Below are 19,462 nucleotides of genomic sequence, written 5' to 3' on the forward strand. Positions count from 1 at the left end.
CAGCGACGGAGCCTCTATCCAACTACTAACAGTTCACGACCTGGACGTACAGACTCAGAGCACCATTACTTTCAAAAACCCTTAACACCATTCTCCAACCAAAAACTACTTTCTACCCTTAGAGCCTCGCTCTATTTATACATCCCCCATGGTCCATGGACCATGGGCAGGCTGACTTACTTCCTATTATTCTATATTATTTTTGGGCGGACAACCCTTTGACTCGACCTATTACATTTCGTGCTCCACATATTTCGAAGATTTACAATATTATTACCCTACTTTATAGACTTTAAGCCCCAAAACTGTTACGCGGGGCCTCCGCTACCCATCAATCACTTAACTCCATTTGCTCAATATTGAATAGGGACTAGTCTCAATCCTCCATCATGTCATTTTATTTTGCTATAATGTATTGTTTTGTTAAAGTGAACTCTTCATATCCACCTAGAGCCTTCTTGTCATAGCTTTAGTAATCCTAACTTTAAAAAGCCCCTTTCGATTGGAAGGCAGTGAACCTAAAGTGAAGGGAAGAGCTGATGTGGTGACAATGGGCAACCTTCTTAAGTGTCCCCTAGGATGCACTTTGTATTTTAGAAATTTACCACTTTGGGTGTAGGTACGGGTTGTAACACTTTCGATGAACAATAAGGTGATACAACACATTATTGCATCAAGAGGCACTCTCCAACCCAGCATGGAAGAGATGATGTAATGTCCTGTTCTATAAACATTTTGACTTGGTCAAATTACATAAAAATAAAAATAAAAAAAATTAAATCAACGTGAAAACATTTTTACTTGGTCAAAATAAAATTAAAATAATTAAAATAAACGTTAAAATAAAAATAAGTTCATGGTATTCGCCCACATTATTGACACACGGTATGAAAACCCATGGTATTCATGTAGTGGAATATAGCATATTTAAAGGGGGAAACCAAACTAGCCTAGATCCATCTTAACTCTGGATCTACCAAGCGTTGTGAGATCGACATCTGGAGTTAAGATGGATCTAGGCTGGTATAAAGAGAAAAAAACAAGAACTACAACTCTTTGGGAGTTGAAATAAGAATTCAAATATAAACATTAAAAATGACATTATCTGCCCAAGCACTTAGAATCAGTGTTTATAAAAGTTCATGAAAAGAGAAATCTATAAAGAGGAAAGAGAAAGGTCTATTTAATTTGAAAAATGTGTAATGTCATCACTATCTAATATCGAAAAGAATTAGATGTAACTTTCACCCATATAACTAACGTCAATGATATTGTACAAACACTATGTGAATAATTAACCTTGAAAAAGGAACCAAGAGTTACGTTAATTAGTAATCACCTTGTGTTCTAAGTCCACAAATGTCTCAAGACCAAATCTTATCGAATCCTTTGGAGCCACTCGTCACCTATATGGTTACTAGTGAATCTACCTTCTATTTAAAAATTCTTACCTTCTATTTAAAGATTCTAGGAAGAAATAAGATTAACCTCCACGAGGATTGCCTTCATACCAACACCCCATTCTTAATTTGAATGTGTGAAAATGACATCAGATTATTTTTCATAATTTGAATGTGTGAAAATGACATCAGATTATTTTATTGAAATAATTAATATTATAAAAGATTTTCATTGAATATTTAAAAAATAATCTTAATAAATAAAATACATCAATATACTAAAGATAAGACCACCTAGTTGATTAATATGATTCCAAGAATCTAAGCAAATAATAGAATGACGCAAGCAACTCTTATCATTAATATAAGCAAAATAAGGAATAGCTAGCTAACTGGTGAAAAGAAATAAAAGTGTAGTTACAAACCATGTTGAGCATAGACGTGGGTATGTGCGATGGATGAAAATACTAATAACATTATCAGCATATCATGTTAATTAATTAACAATTTATTTGTTGAGGTAAATATCGAAATAAATACGTTGCTATTTTTATAAATAAAATTTGGTGGAAAAATAAAAAGTTGAACGCGGAGAAATGTTAGCACACATATAAAAATAACACAATTATTTTTGGACAAAAGTCTCTGGAAAAATTCAACTTGGAAAACCGATGCAATAGTTGATGGTTTTATTATTATGCAGCAGTGAGAAATTTTGAATACAACTAAATGCCAAAATCTGGCAATCCTATAGAAAAAATACTGGCAAAAATCTAGTGAGGAATTTTCCTCACCCTATAGGCAATCTCCCGACACCACTTGCCTTTAGAAATTCAGCCCTGTGACCCTCTATGTCAGCCTCTACACTGCTCTGCACAGCGTGTTGGACGGACGTCTAGCCTTAGACCAATCTCTATTGAAGTCGTTCTACTTTCTGCTCACTGAAAAGATGCTTCTCCGACACTCTAGGACTCTTTCCCGGCCTCTAGAACTGAAAACCTCTCCTTCTCAGCGAATCAATCTTGCCTCTAGAGATTGTTGCACCACCCTTCCATCAGTCTCTTTGTGGCTCTTATGTCTCTCTGCAAATGCATTCACTGGATCTGGAATGCCTCCTCTAGCTTCATTGTCTTTACCCCTCTCACTCCTTCAATCTCTGGTGTTCTCTCTGGCAACTCACTACTACTACTCTAAAAATCAAACTGCTCAAAAAATGCACTGCTCAAGTGCATTCTCCATCACCACATCAACTTCCTCTTATAATCCTTTGTTAAAGCACCAACAACCAAGAATAAAACATAGTCAATGACTCGTATATTTTTAAATCAATCTGTGTGAGTTTCTAGATGATTCTCCTATTGACTTAATTAATACTGATTAATTAAACATATTCCCTAATTCTAGACTTACGAAATATTTAAAAACAGGTTAATAATCTAATTAATTCATTTCTAGGTGGAATTTCTGGAAATAATTTCTAAATTTCGGAGATCTCATGTATTCTAGTCTCTCCACCAAATTTCAAGGCTAAAACACATTTGATGTTACAAAAACTAACAATAAAACCATGAAATAAATGTGATATGACCAAAAACCACATATCATAATTATAACAATGAGAGAATCAAAACAGTGCAGTGCATAAATATAATATCTAAGAGAAAAGAAGCAATGCTGGGTGAAATATAAAAAGACTAAGCAATCAACTTCTCTCTGAGACAAGATTACGGTTCTTGAATTGTTTGTCGGTTAGGAATATCTAATTTTGGAACTTCAGTAATGTATACAAAATTATAAGAAGGGAACCAATCAAGTTGCCTAATTTGAAGTTCGATGTTTTCAAGCTAGTAGCGTGTAATATCTTTTTGATTGGCTAAAAAAATGCTGCAATGATATACCATTTGCAGTTTTCACACCTGAATTGAAAACCGATGACAGAAATCAGCTTATTGGAATAGATAATTAACAAGGACCATGTAAAAGAGGATAAGAGGCTCAATGTTGTAGATAATTAAGACATAAGAAATATAATCTCAAGGAGCCATGATTTTAGTAGTAGCAGTATCGAGCAAATTGCAGACATTATCAATGACCACAATTTACTCACTACTTTGAGTGAGATGGTCCTGTGTAGAAGAGGGGGCAATTATTTAAGAATGGGTGGTGACTTACACCATCAAGCCAACATCATAAAGATGTGATTAGGAAGTCCTAATTAATTAAGTGAATGGGTGCTGGAATACCTGGAGAAAAAGCTGGATACTGTCTGGCAAATGCCACTGTAGTCACCATATGGGAGGAGAGGCAATCGAGGGAATAGATTAGGGCAGCCAGAAAGGGGATATGCCCCCACACACCAGAAGCAACACCATTTGAAAGAGTAAACTCTGACTCTGAACAGAAGCTCGACTTGCGCAAAAGGGATTATGAAGAGTCCTGGACTACCAAATGACACAGCTCACTTGTACTCCTAGGAGTATAATATTAAGGATGGTTACGCACCGTTAGTATAGGGGTTACAGCTGGTTTTTGTAATTGTGGAGTAGCCCATCAGTAAGAGGTATTGTGATTATTGTAAAGGCTTTGGTCTTGTCTGGTTTATTTTGTGGTTACAATTATGACACTGGTTGCTTATCCGCATCTTGATATGAAACCCCACAAATAAAGCTAAAGAGTACCCTGATTTTGTATTGGTGCTGGTGCTATGTATTTCAGAGTAGTTTTTTTTTAATTTTAACATTAATATAAATAATCTCTTCTATTGACACGAAAAAAAAGGCATGTGTATGTGGGGGAGCACCATGTGCATAAAAAGGACTATTATTTTGAATCGAGTTATTATCATGAGCGGAAGATCTCTTTTATTGACACGAAAAAAAGGCAGGTGTGTGTGGTAGCACCATGTGCATAAAAAGGACTATTATTTTGAATCGAGTTATTATCATTAGCAGAAGTAGCTTTTCTCAGAGGAAAAAGTGATTTCTTCTTACTTCCTTCTTTTCTTTTCTTGGGTTATTTTTACTAATTAAAAAAATTATTATTTTTATGAATTAAAAAATATATATATATGGTAAACTGTGCAGTTGTTTACGGATGTCACAAATTTTCCAGGAAGATAAATTTCTGGTTTGAATTTGGTAAAATAAACTACAAAATATTAGAATGCTAGTGTATTTGTATAATTTTTTCATGGTGAAAATAAATTCAGCACTATCAAAAACCCACTTTTAAACATCTAAAATCTTTAAATTTGAGAATGTTGAACCATATTTTCAAAAATTTCTACTAAATTTTATTATTATATTTCCATTATTTTCTGAACCAATCTATGATTCTTTAGAATACGCAAATATATGTGTTTCATGGTCCTTTAACAGAAGCTGCCAGAAATGAGCAGCCTTGCTGAAATCTGTGAAGATACTGGAGACGATATTACTGTTTTCAGACTGACTTATGGTTCATCTAAAACTAGAAAAAAAAGTAATACAATATTTTCTGGAACTTTAGTGCTGACGAAAGAAGTTCATACAAGTGAACTGAAGGAACTATAAACTTGTTGATCACGTTTATGTGTAAGTTGAATAAGAGATTTAGTGAAAATTTTACTAAATTTTGTTTTCTTATCAATGTCGTTGCGATCAAAGGGGCTTTAAAAATTTAAATTATCGGTAATATTAGGAAAAATATTGACAATTTTTAAAAATATATAAAAATAAATATTTTTCAATTTTTTTAAGTAACATTAATATCAGTTTATTGGGTATATAGTAGATGGCTATAGGGTGTTTTGTTAAAGCACTCAGTGGTGTAGTGCAAAGGTCATCAATTCAAAATTTTATGGCAAGAATCCAGCCATGCTAACGGTTGGTGTGGCACAAGCCAAGCGCAATCCCAAGGGATTTTGACCGCTTAGATAAGATAAGATAATTATATTTATGTCCAACTCATGACCACAAAGTAGGTCAAAGGGATTGTTGAGTACACTGATGTATATACAAAGTGGGAAAACCAAACAGTCTCCTATAAAAGATACAATGCATGAAGTAAATCAACATTTGGCCCTAGTGTAGAAGATCCAGAAGCTAATATGTCTAAGGATCAGACCCATCTCTCCTAACATCTGACGCTGAATAAATAACACTGAAGAAACTCAACAAACTCTGTTCGCCTGATGAATAGCCAATGGCAAATGCAAAATGTCCACTAAATCGTATCCTGGGGGAGTTCACACGCTACTGAATGCTGGAGGACCTAGTCTGTCTCCCAGGAATGGATCTGAGACAGAACTGCTGCTAAGATCTCGTGTGGCAGAGTGAGGTCCCACGAATCCTCGTTGATCTGGAGTCTGGATGCGTATTGGTATTAATCGATCTCTTGGTGCCTCTGTCTGAATGTAGTACCCTGAAAAATGTCGTGATCCTCTGTGTGGGGTCTGGTCTGATGGGAGGCTAAAGAATATGCGCTCGGAACCTAAGAGCCTCCTGCATGTATAGGGCCAAACATCTCTGATCGGGGTACCTGAAAAAGTCGGCGAGACTCCGAGAATCTTTGAACAAGCAATGAAACCTTCCTCTGATCTTGTAGTAAACAGGGCAACCAAGGATGAAGTGCACCTCGATCTCCACTTCCTGTAAATGACATACCTGGCAGACTCTGTCTAGTCTATCCACTTGGTGGCTTGTCTCTACCAGAAGTCTATGAGAACCTACTCTGAACTAGCCTAAGGAATGTGAAGAGCATGCATCCAATGGTGAAATGTATAATGGGGTCGAATAATGAGCCCATCTCTCAACTCCAAGAAGTGCTCAGCGTAGAAAGCCATCTTTGGGTGCAACCCTCCTGGAGGATTGACCCAGGTGACCTGGACGAACTGCCTATAGATGTCCTCCCTGATGATCTTGTTTAGCTCCTATCTAGTAGGTAAAAGGTGACCAGGAGCATCTAAGGAATATCGAAAAGGAGGGAGACGATCCAACTGAATTCCCACTGACTCTAAGAGGTTTGAAACTCCTGTAAACCAACATTTGGCTCGGCCTGAGGTAGTAGAACGGGCAATAGTCTCAGAAGAACAATATGCCAAGTAAGGATAAAGGTCCCTACTCTTTATCGAGTCTGGCAAGCCCTAGACACAATGCAAGAATGAAACCAATCTGAAGACAATCTCAAGCGGAAAGGGCTGAGCTCCAAACTCTACAAAGATGATGTGTTGCGGCACTGTCAGTGTGCACCTAATGATGTGGCGGAGAAGAAGAATCTGGACTCTCTTAGCTGAAACCCACTCTGAGTAAAGACGGTCCCCAAATCTTTGAGCCATATAGAACAATGGGACGAATCAAGGTGTCCATGAGGCTCATCTTGGACAAGATGTCCTAGAAGTGATGTCAAAAGCATTGTCTCTCGAGAAGGGCTAAGGATCCATATCTTTTGTTGATATGAGGTTGAAGCACTAGTCGCAAACTGAAGCGGGGACCTGAGAATTGCACCCCCAAGTAAGTATACGTGTCGGTGATCTCAATCTCCTCCCCCTTGAATAGAAAGTGACAGTCTGATGTTTTCTTCACCCCATTGAAGATCATAACCTTGGTTTTACCCAGGTTGACCTTCAACTGTCGAAGGTCACAAAACAGAGCTAAGGCCTCCGATTGCCTCTGTAATCCTTTTGGGGATGAGGAGAGGAGGACCAAGTCGTCCACAAAGAATAGAATAGATATCAAAACCTGGTGAAGAATGCAACCTTCAGTGTCCTGGATATGTTCGTGTAAAAATGCTTCCAACTCATCAATATAGATCCCAAACAAGGTGGGGGACAGTGGACAACCGTGTTTAACCCCAATAGTGCTTCGAATGAAATCAGACATCCCATGGGCTGCGTGAAGACAACCAAAAATGGACTCATATAGGCGCATAATAGCGGTTAATAGGGTTGCAGAGATGCCAATATCTCTAAGTCTCTAGAGCAAGGCCTCCCTCAGAACAAAGTCAAAATCTTTCCGAAAATCTACGAAACAACAGTAGACTTTCGAAGAGCGGTGTCGCGCCTCCTCAATCACAGCGCGAAGGGTGAAGATGTGGTCAATGGTTTGATGATCCGGTCGAAACCCTGTCTGTCCCCTAGCTCTGAGTTGTCTCTGCTCAAGGTCACTGGAGAGCTTCCTATGTAGAACAGTAGCATACAACTTCGAGAACATGTGACCCACCATGATCGGGCGGATTCGTGTTCGAAAATCGGGACACATTGCGTCCGATTGGGACACTTTGAATCTGGAACATGTCCCGATCAGGACACTTCGAATCTGGAATTCAAGAACCCACGCGGCATTATAAATACGTATTTCCCCATTCTATTTGCACATTCACTTGTTTAGTTTGTTGTGGGTGTTTGGGAGCAAAGAGCAAAGGGTGTGGGAGCATTTTCAAGAAGATTCAAGCAACAAGTGCGTGCTAGAGTCTGTCAAATTTGATGATGGTGATACTATAGAGGGGTCATCCTCCACACTAGCAGATGCAGAGATGACTTTGGATACAAAGGAGGGGGATGCAACGGAGGAGAGCAATGTTGACCATGATGATGAGGAGAGTGTTGTTGGGGATGCAATGGAGGAGAGCAATGTTGACCATGATGATGAGGAGAGTGTTGTTGTTTTGATGATGACTATGAGGATTGATGACTCACGAGTCATGAACTACCTATTGCCTTGAGGCTTGTATAGTTGTAGACTTGAGTTGTAGTTGTTTTGTATTTGCTATTTCTATTTACCATTGGAATTTCACTACCTATGTAAACAGTAACACATTTTGATTTTGATGACTTAATAAGAAAACTACAATATCTTTATCTTACTATCTTGTCTTTCTCCTATTGGATCATTGATGAATTGAATGTATTATAAATTTATAATTTATCATTTATCATTTATGTCACAATTGTATTTGTAATTTTGTATGCATAATGTTACTTTGTAAAACTTACATCTAGATGAAAATCTATGTTTGAATCAATGACTTTGTATCATGAATGAGAATTTGTGTAAGAAATATCTAACTTTTAATATATATATATATATATATAATGTATCCGAACATGTCTTGTTCCTGGGGGTCAACGTGTTCGTATCAAACACTCGAATCCCAGTATCCGTCGAATCCTGAACCCCGTGTCAGGTGACTTAACATGCCAGTCATCTCAAGACTCACATAACCTAGCAAACAAAAAAAAACAACATCAACATCAATCAAACACATTGTCACACAAATATGAAAATAACACTACAATATAAAATGTATAAGATGTCAAGTGGTTCATCAATCATTGATAGTAGATAATCCTCAGTGATAAGTTCTCACAAAATAAAAGCTAATACAAAATCACATTAAAACAAAAATAAATGTATCTCATGAGATGATCATCATGAGGCATCTAGATCCTATAACGATAATCCGATAATAATAATGCAGTACGAAGGTGTGGCCAAGGATTAGGTTTCCCTCGCCCTTGAGAAGCTTGTGGTTCCCATGCAATTCCTTAGTTCCTCCCTCTAATCTCTCTTTCTAGCAGTATCAAGAATTGAGTTCTTTGCAATAAGGACAACCTTTGGGTTAACTATAGGGCAAATATCCACTTCATGCCCTGGAATTTTGGCAAAGTGGTATTTCAAGCCTATGATTCCGCCAAACATTTCCATTTCACATAACTTGCAACTCAACTTTGTTCTATTTCACCCTCACATAGCTCACCATACTCCCACATTTGGTCCAATGGTTTTGCCATTTTGTAGAGCTCTAATTAAATTTTTATGTTTTGGACTTACTAGACAAAACAAATGTGGAAATTCAAAAAAAGGGTAAGAAGTGAAAGATTCTAAATTTAAAGTATACTAATCTTGGAAAACCAAGAAAAAGAAGAAAAAAAATTACATATCTAGATATATATGGAGGATATGGTATATTAGAGTAAGTCTCCACTCCAGTTGATAGCAAAGAAAACTATAGATTTTCCCTTCCTTATTTAATAAAAAATAATCACAAAATTCACACAACTGTCAAAGCTCAATCTTAGCACAAGAAAAAACAAAAAAAAACCTAAAAAACACGAACCTCAATTTTTTCTGCAGCATGGCAATAATTTCCTTTCAACTACTCTGATAATTTCAAACAATAATATCCTCAAATGTGATTTTGATGATAATATCACAATTGTTGTGATATGTACAACACTTACTATTATTCTTTCTCACCGATTTATTTCAGAAATTTCCACACATTAAGTAATTGTTACATTGTTATTTTCAAACCCCTAATTTCAAATTAAAAACTAAATATTCTTTCCAATTTCTAGTTTTAAAATAATTTTTGATGTACATTTTTTTCAAACTTCTGAATCCAAATAACCTTCTTTTTTACTAATATTGAAAGGGGAGTGTTGCAAGCCTTCTTTAAATAGAAGCATTACAATGGCCAGAAAAAGTAGGGCCCTATAAGTTGTCTGTGTGTATATTTATACTTTGGCTTTATTCTGATTAATAATAGAAACTTTATGGCAAAAACAGTGGTTATAAAAATTATTTTAGATTGTTATATAAAAATTTTAAGTTATTATATTAGTATAGTTATATAAATTAAATGGCTGATAAATGTTCATAGTAATCAAACACTTATGTCTCATTTAATTTATTAGCCATATAATTTATGTAACATTAAAAATTTGTAATGTCAACATAGAATAGATATAGCAAATACATAGCATAAATTTTGAAAATAAAAATAGTTTGAAAACCTTTGATTCCATCTGTTAGATTATGTTTATAAGAAAACATATTCTCATATTATTAAATCTAAATCATCACATTTTTTTTATTTCAAATAGAAATTTTAAAAACTCTATTCTAAAATAAATCATATAATTAAAAATAATTTAGCATATTTGTATAAAATTACATTGTTCTGTTGAAACTTCCAACTTCATATCTGTATAAAATTACATTATTCTTTTGAAACTTCCAAATTCATGTTCAAAACAAATTCCCAAAATTAGATTATAAATTGTAATAATTTCCGGTAATGAAATATTGGCATCATTTTTTTCAAATTTCTTAATCCACATCATTTTCTTCGTGAATAATTCTTAAAAAGGGAGAGTTAAAAGCCTTTTCAAATAGGAGCATTACAATGGCCTGAAAAACATATAAGCGGGCACGTATAAACTGTGTGACCTTTTACACTCAGGTTTAACCACTTATTCATGTCTTTAAGGAAGGGATGAGATTTAAAAATTATAGGAGGTTGCTTAACCACTTATTGATGTCTTTGATGAAGGGATGAGACTTGAAAATTATAGAAGAAGGTTAATCATGGTATATGTTAATGTTACAGGAATTATTTCAAGCCTCTAAAAGAAGGGGAAGGGAATTTGAAGTCATTAAAACTACTCAAAGAAGGAAAAGAGATTTTAAAGTCATAAAAACTAATCAAAAATACCAATAAAAAAAGTTAGAAACTACTCCATAAAAGAGTTAGAAACTACTTCATAGAATATCTTTCAGGGAAAAGGGATGAGATTTTATTTTGAAATTTTGATTTTATTTTGAAATTACAAAATTCCAGGTTTCTAAGGGAAAGGGAGGAGATTCCAAAGTCATAAAAACAAGTTAAAGACATTGATCATTAACATATTTTTTTAGGCACAGTGTGAATCGGTAACTGCCAAACCTAATCTAGGGAAGACCCAGGATCAATTCTCGTAGCTGCCACTATAACACCAAGAGTACATCCAACAACCTGCAAGCAGATATACTAATTTCTTATGATTTTGGCAAGAGCGGAGACTCACGGATAAAGCGAGTCTACTCCTTGAGCCGCACACCCTAACAGGGTAATAAAGTCACAAACTATTTCATTGTTTGAGGCTAGGGAGAAGATTTTAAAATCATAAACTATTTCAGTCTAGCTATCTTAGGGAAGGGAGGAGATTTTAAAATCATAGAAATTAGAAATTATTAGGAACACCAATCACTTAAGTGGTAGAAACCACTGTATTTGTCAGTGTTTTAAATATATAGTTATAAAAATTATTTTAGGATATTAATAATAATATATTTTAGAATTATTTATATGACATATAATAAATAGTAATGAGTATACTGTTACAACACTATGTGTTGTAAAGGTCACAGTAAAAAAAATTATATGCGAAAACTCAGTCATATTAAAAACTCACATCACTTAACGAACAAAACCCTAAAATTAAAAATATATATATATATTAAAAACTATTTCAACTAAATACCAATCACAAAATATTTTAAAATTCATAAAAAAAAAAAAAAAATATTCGGAAATGCTTCGCGATGACTGCCTGAGGCTGCCGATTAGGGCTTATCAGGCAATTTATTGTACACCGACCCGACTGAACTTTGGTGAGTGGCCTCTTTATAACAGAGAAAAATAAGAAATTCAAATATTTGATACCAGCATGTGGGAGAGGTAAAAACCTGAAAGGCAAGACAAAGATTACCAGAAATGAGAGCGCTTATGGACAGACTTTCCGGCCGCAAATGTTTCTTTCACGCAACGGTCGTCCCCCAACATCATGAGCACGAACAACTTCTCTTCAAGGTTGCGCGCCCTCTCAATTCGATGCCCTATCAACGGCGTGGCCTTGTAATCGAGCACCACGAAATCCGCCTCGTTGCCCAGGGCGAAGCTCCCAATCCTGTCGTCCAGCCTCAAAGCCCGCGCACCGCCGAGCGTGGCCAAATAAAGCGACTTGAAAGGGTGCAACTTGTGGCCCTGGAGCTGCATAACCTTATAGGCCTCGTTGAGCGTCTGGAGCAACGAGAAGCTGGTGCCGCCGCCCACATCGGTGCCCAGCCCTACATTGACCCCATACGCCTCCAGCCTGGGCAGGTCCAGGAGCCCGCTGCCCAAGAAAAGATTGGACGTCGGGCAAAAAGCCACGGCAGCACCGCTCTGCCCAAGGCGGGCGCACTCCTCGTCCGTAAGGTGGACACCGTGGGCGAACACCGACCGCGGGCCGACCAGCTTGTAGTGGTCGTAGACGCTGAGGTAGTCACGGTGCTCGGGGAAAAGCTCCGCCACGATTTCAATTTCCTTTTTATTCTCTGAAAGGTGCGTGTGCATGTACACCCCAGGGTGCTCCGCGAGCAACTCGCCGGCGAGCCGCAACTGCTCGCCTGTGCAGGTGATCGCGAATCGTGGCGTGATTGCGTAGCTCAGACGGTCTTTGCCGTGCCAACGACGGATGAGCTCCGCGCTGTCCCTATAGCCTGATTCCGGCGTATCGGTGACGGAATCCGGGGCGTTGCGGTCCATGAGGGCCTTGCCGGCGATCATTCTAAGCCCTAGCTCCGACGCTACCTCGAAGAAAGCGTCCACGGCCTCCATGTGCGAGGACCCGAAAACAAGCGCCGTTGTCGTGCCGTTGCGCAGAAGCTCGTCAAGAAAGCGACGGGCCACGGTAGAGGCGTGGGCACGGTCGACGAAGCGGGCCTCGGCGGGGAAGACGTGGTTGTCGAGCCAATCCAGGAGCTGGTGCCCATAGGAGGCCACGACTTCGAGCTGCGGGAAGTGGATGTGGGCGTCGATGAATCCCGGGGCGATGAGGGAGTCCTGGTAATCTACGACTTCGGTGTCGTGGCTCAGGCTGGGAAGCAGATCGTGGGCGTGGCCTAGGGCTTTTATCTTCCCTTCGGAGACCACGAGGAGGCCGTCTTCGTAGTACTCGTAGGAGGCCTCGATGCCCACCTGCGAGGGGTCGCCCACGCTGTGCACAATGGAGGCTCGGTAGGCTCGTACTCTGTCGCTGCGCGCCATTCGATTCGAACAGTTGATTTGCTGACTGTTGAACTGCGAGGTGCAAGGTTTCTCATGCTGCTGCCTTTTAAAGCGTAGTCAAAATACGCACATGTTGCTGACTTGGCATATTTTCAAAGTTGGTTTTGTTGGAAATTTGGCATATTCAAGGTCTAAATTTATTTATATATATTTTTAAAATATACAAAGCACCCATAATTGCCTTCAAAGTATGGAGTTGGATGGAAACATTGTGTCAAAAGTGCCCTTAAATGTATGGAGTTGGATGGAAACATTGTGTCAAAAGTGCCCTTAAATGTGTAGGGTTGCATTAGAAACATTATCTCAAAACAAGAAATACAGTTAATGGAAAACCACTCAAACTCTTTTGTCTAACGAAATTTTTGTGGAAAACTTCTTCATTGCTTCCTCAAAATCACTTAAACTTTTTTTAAACAATTGACTTGGAGCTTAATCTTGGGAGAATCAATTAAATTAAACACTTGCCCCAACTTTAGAAGAGAGATGCTAAAACCCATAGCCTCTCCAATTTAGAGGAGAAATAAAGGGTCTCACATTTTTCTCATGATAGCTTTAGTGAACTTTTCCATGATGCAATAACCACTGCACTTATACAATGTCAAGGATATGTGAAAATGTTTATATATATATATATAAGCAAGTAAAAGTATTAGCAGCCTTCTACAAAAGAACCAGCTTGATGGTATGGAGGAAGAGGCGTATGAGGGAAACTTAGAGTTGAGAGTTTTGTCAAAAAAACCTAGGGTAATGGAGTACATTGAATAAGTTTTTGTGTGATGAAGAGCTAGTAGATTACGGTCAAATAGTAGCATTAAAATGTTACTCTTTCATGATGATGGTGAAAGTGTAAGTGAGATCCTAAGAAAGCCAAAGCTCGTAATCCCATTATGCCTCCTTTGGATTTTAAGATCCTATGAGGGTTTTTTGATGGGCTAGACAAGACCATCCTTTGCAGTGTTGACTAGCAATAGTTCTTCATATTAATTCCTCACATTTTTCTCATATTTCCTATGCTCTAGGTTTTAGATCAAATATGAGGGAGGAATTTGTTGCTTTGTGGCTACTTCTACATTCTGCAAAAACAACTTGGTTTCTCGAGGATTGGAAAGTGGTCATAGAATGGGCTAAAGATAAATACAAGGTCCATAATGTTGGTCTTCAATCTCAGGAATATATTCAAAATTTTGATTGGACTTAATTTTTCACATATTTTCACAACGTTTGATCCCAACTACCCCAAATTTTCCACAATAACTTATGCAAAAATTCTTCACACATAGTAACCCTTATCTATCCAAGCTATACCAAAATAATTTTGATGTAGGCCTCTAACCATAGGTTCTGCCCTTAAATCAAACACAATAGAACTCTAAAATCCACAAAATAAGAATGCATATAAACTCTCAAATATAATTTATTAAAGACATAAAATATTTAAAGGAGAACTTCTCCTTCCTCACACTTATTTACAACCTTCTATATACATACATGCATCATGGACTCACCTCAATTTTTACAAATAGATTAGAACCCAAGGTAGATTCTAGATCCTTAAACTAACTCCCAAAATATCTCTCATATCCATAAAATGTCTCATCCAATCCCTTGTCCCTAGATAAGCGCTAACTAATCCATAATCTTCTCAAACTTTCCACAATACTCTAATCTTCTCCTATTTACAATAATCATCATTCTCTCTTAAAAATTATAGAAAAAAATACATTAATTAATTAAATCCTAACTTTACAAACTAACTCTTCTAATAAACAATTGACCTAGGTTAGATGCACATACATCAGTTAGCATACTCAATAAGTTCTTGTGAGTGAATAGATTGTAAAGACATTGAAAAAAATACAAATTTTAAATAAAAAACCAATTATAGAGTTTATGATAAAATAATAATATACAAATTATAAAATTTACTATTAATATAAATATTTTAATACATATTTAATATTAATATAAATATTTCAATATGAGAGAAACATTGTTATATAACATTATATTATATTATATAATAACCCATAACTAAGTATGTGTACATAATAATTTTAAAAAAAAGTACAAGTATATGTTTTTTTAATTATTTAATATTATTGAAACATTAGAAAAGGTTGAAGGTTCGATTTCATTTTCTCCAATTCCATGAATCGATTGCACAACCAAAGTTCATACAAAGCCAAATCGAATGGCATTCATGGGCAATCCTTTGGGTTTAAAATATCCCAGCATTAAGGGCACGAAACATCAAGCAAGCACATTTAAGGCCAAAAGTGTTATGTCAAAAAAAATGCCCAAACACTTTTATGTAATCATGTTTATTATCCAAACTTAAATGACATTATTAAGTTTATTATATATATATATATATATAACATTTTTTAATTATTAAAATATATTTATTTATTTAATTAATTTTATTATTGATTAATTATTTTTTAATTTTAAAATTATTATTTTCCTTTTTAAAATAGGAAAATATATTTATTTATATTGTTATTGTTCCACTGACTTAGTCTTTTTATTATAGAGCCAACAACATTATACTTTTTTTGATTGTGTGATAGTGTGTTTGGTGATTGCAATATCTATGGTATTCTTGCCACAATTAAAGCCTTATGTTTTACCTGCGATTTTGGCTTGAACCTTTCTAGCCAATGCTGCAAACAACTTTAATGCCCTCATGCACCGCCATTATAAGTTGTTATAAGTTGTTGAGGTTGATGGTGAAACCACAAAATTACCGTTTATCAAATTAGGAATAAAATATAATAAATGATATGATATGATATTTTAAGGTCCACGAGACTAAAAATAGCCTATGAGACCGTTAGTTCCATGTTTTTCACTCTTTGCAATTCAGTCCTTTTTCGATTCAAATTGATGATGAGCCGACCCAACCTTCCAACAATCCCCTTACTAAAACGACAATGCCAAGAAACTGATGCTAACATGTTTTCATGACTTTCTCTGATGTCTTTGAATGCATCACATTCCAAAATGAAATGTTTTTCCAATTCCACAGCCCCAGACATGCAAAATGTAGACACTCGTTCTTCCCAAGCTTCTTTAGGCCTTTTCCACAGTCCTATTTCACACCCAAGTTGATGTGAGTTGGTCTTTAATTGAGCAATAAAAACCTTTGCCCTCCATGAAATGCTAGCTCCAATGAACTCTTTTTGTTGTAAATCACACGTAGGGTTGAATTCCTCAATGTAATATTTCTTCTTTCTACCCAACTCTTTTCCCCATACCTTTTTACGAAACTTCTCCATAATAAAATCCATTAGCTCCTTGCTATTTGTGGGACAGGCATTGAGGTAGATATTCCATTTTTGCATCCATGTGTAGTTTTGTTTCATCCATGTTTTCTTTATTTCACGCATGCCTTCAATGAAGATAACATTAGGCCATCTACCTACTCTCATTTGTTCAATTCCTTTTAGGTATCTTATGAGCCGCACCATAGCAATTGCTTCAATGGAAGTTGCTCCTATTTCACTCAACATTATCTCATAAGGCACTGAACTTTTTATTTTGAACTTGCTCATGATCAAGCATTTTTGGATTTTCTCAATTTGTTTCCATTTTGAGACGAGAGCACTGCTAACCCACAATTCACACCCATATAGCATCACTGGACAAACTAGGAGTCCAGAAAGCACTTTAATTGTTTTCCAATCCCATAACTCTGCTTCTCTACATCTATTTTGAAGAACATATAATGCTTTCCACCCTCCTAAAATTCTTTTCTTTCTATAGTCCTCCCAATTGAGTTTGTTGTTGGAATCAATCCCAAGGTACTTGTACTCATTTACTTCTTCAAGAATGTTGTCTTCAAAGAAGAAAGTATGTTGGCTCTGCTTCCTTTAATTAGAAAAAATCATTATTTTGGTCTTGCTAGTATTGACTTGCATCCCCACTACTCTACAAAAATGCTCAAGGGCATATAAGTGCATTTACAATCCATGGGCCGATTTAGAAATCAATACAATATCATTAGCATATAAAAGAAGCTTTATCACAAACTCCCCCAACCAAACACCATCTCCACCTTGCAGATTTAGCCACTCTTCCAATTTATCAATATATAGACCAAAAAGAGTGGGGGATAGAGGGCAATCTTGCTTGACTCCAATGTCACTTCTAAAGCTTTCTGAGATACCTGCTAACGTTCTAATTTTGACTTTCACTTCTTCATAAAGTCTATGGACAACGGCTCTATAATGCACAGGAATTTCAAGTTCTTCCATTCTACGCCACAACTTATCCCTAGGGATTGTGTCAAATGCTTTTTTGAAGTCAACAAAGCAGCAAAATACTTCTTCTTTTTCCTCCCAAACCTTTTCAACAATGTGTCTCAACGTGATGCCATGATCCACTGTAGAATGTTTCAGCATAAAACCTGCTTGTCCTCTTGCCCTCTTTTCTTTTACTTCTACCCACTTGCTAATTCTGTCTTCTACCATGCTGCCGAAAAGCTTTGCAAACAAAGGATTGATCATAATTGTTCTATAGTTGGATGGATTATTAATGTCTCCACTTTTAAAAAGGGGTATTGTTAGGCTAGTTGTCTAGTCTCTTGGGAATCCTTGCTGAATGATGTTGTTGAATTGAATATTTTCATTACGTGTAGTGCAAGAGCGTTCATTCCCCATTTTAAATACTCTGCTTGAAGTTCAACCAAGTCCTTTGCCTTTCCTGTGTTCAGCTTCTTAATTCCATTCTCTACCTCTTGTAATGTGAAGAGCTTTAAATTTGTGTTGATCCTGGGGGGACTTCGCCTCAGATTCTTTCTCATAGAGTTGCCTTGCATATTCCAACCATTAATTGGCTGTAATACTATTTTCAATTTGCTTCTTCCTTGGATGCAGTGCCTGCCAGAAAAGCTTTGGATTATTCTTCTTAAATATATTAACTCTTCTCTCCTTATTTGCATGAACTCATCTTTTTTCCTTTATAGTATCTTCTTATATAACTTTACATTCATCTTCTCTTTCATTACCTTTTTCAAGGTTCTCCTTGCCATTTTTCATTCCTCATCAAACCAAGCATTTACAGGAAAACTTATTTACCGCAAAGTGCTATATAAGTGAAGTATTAATGAGCCATTGAATATTAGTTAAGAAACGTAATGCTGGTGTAGGTATTTGCAAACTGTATTCATTAATTAGTAAACTTTCGTCAAACACCTGATAACGATTCAGGGTTTGTCTATCAGAAGTATAATATTTTACATCTGGCTAGCAGCTATCAGAAGTATAATATTTTACATCTGGCTAGCAGTTTTTGGACTGTCTTGTTTTTCTTCCTGGAAATCTTTTCCATCAGCTGAGATTATGCTTCCCATTTTTCCTAGTTTCTCTATGGGCTCAGCTCTATATTTTGCCTTATGCAGAATCACTATGTCAATGTATTGATCTGTGTTTATATATCTTATATAATACAATTTGGCTTTTTTCGTCCTGAAAAATGATTCAGGGTTTGCCAACATTCAATATTGTGATGCAGGTGTGGCTACACAATTAGAATGTCCTCTCCATAATTAATTATGAAGCATTAATTGCTTATTAAAAATTTTCCAAAGAGTTAATTTGCTATGTATTCAACGAGCTATCATTGAATTGCTTAGCTAGGGGTGGCAATTATAAATGGGATTATTTTGTATAAACATGTTGAATATTTTGCAAATTTTGTAACAGTGAATGCTGCACTCACTGATATATTACGAATTTTAGTGAAAATATCATTTAAATTTCCCATGCAAGAAGAAAATAACTTGCTTTATACTTGCTTAAGTAGGTGATCCTACAGTTGATCACAATTGTTGGGAGCAGCCAGAAGACATGGACACATCTCGTACCATTTACAACATAAGCGTCCAAAATCTGAGCTCTGAAGTCTCAGATTCAGGGAATTGTTTCGCTCGAGCAACACTTTACATGCTGAGATGCCCTATTCTTTAAAATGCGATCAAACCACTCAGATTCAGGCAACAGTAACGATGTTGATTCGAGGTCGTCGCTCTGTGTTTTCCCCCGCTAACGCGACGAAGGGAACTTTCCGTTTTTATATAGGTGATATAGGCTCCTTAATTTAAACACCTGCACATAATTTGACAGCATCCTTAAATATACTTGGAAATCAATTCTTTACATACATGTATACCATACTTCATATTCTTGAGTTGGTGCAGACAGACATTACCA

The 19,462-nt window shown here is 36.4% G+C and overlaps 1 protein-coding gene across 3 annotated transcripts in view; it reads right to left on the bottom strand.

The window, feature by feature from the left end:
* Positions 1–13,308, bottom strand: part of LOC149225147 (uncharacterized) — a 166,874-nt gene extending 153,566 nt beyond the window's left edge. Inside the window, exons 1-2 of one of the 3 annotated variants that reach the window (XM_089376947.1) lie at positions 11,911–13,308; positions 2,632–2,665 (exon numbers count right to left, since the gene is read on the bottom strand). In XM_089376947.1, coding sequence (XP_089233073.1) covers positions 2,647–2,665; positions 11,911–13,229 — 1,338 coding nt within the window. In that variant the 5' untranslated portion in view covers positions 13,230–13,308 and the 3' untranslated portion in view covers positions 2,632–2,646. Of the gene's footprint in view, positions 1–2,631; positions 2,666–8,455; positions 8,600–11,910 lie in introns of those variants that run through there. The other 2 variants (XM_089376948.1, XM_089376949.1) reach the window with 2 other exon arrangements.
* Positions 13,309–19,462: the final 6,154 nt, after the last annotated feature.

This window comes from Pinus tabuliformis, chromosome J, assembly GCF_031772625.1.
Source record: "Pinus tabuliformis cultivar Carrire ecotype Pingquan chromosome J, CPIR1, whole genome shotgun sequence".
NCBI lineage: Eukaryota > Viridiplantae > Streptophyta > Pinopsida > Pinales > Pinaceae > Pinus > Pinus tabuliformis.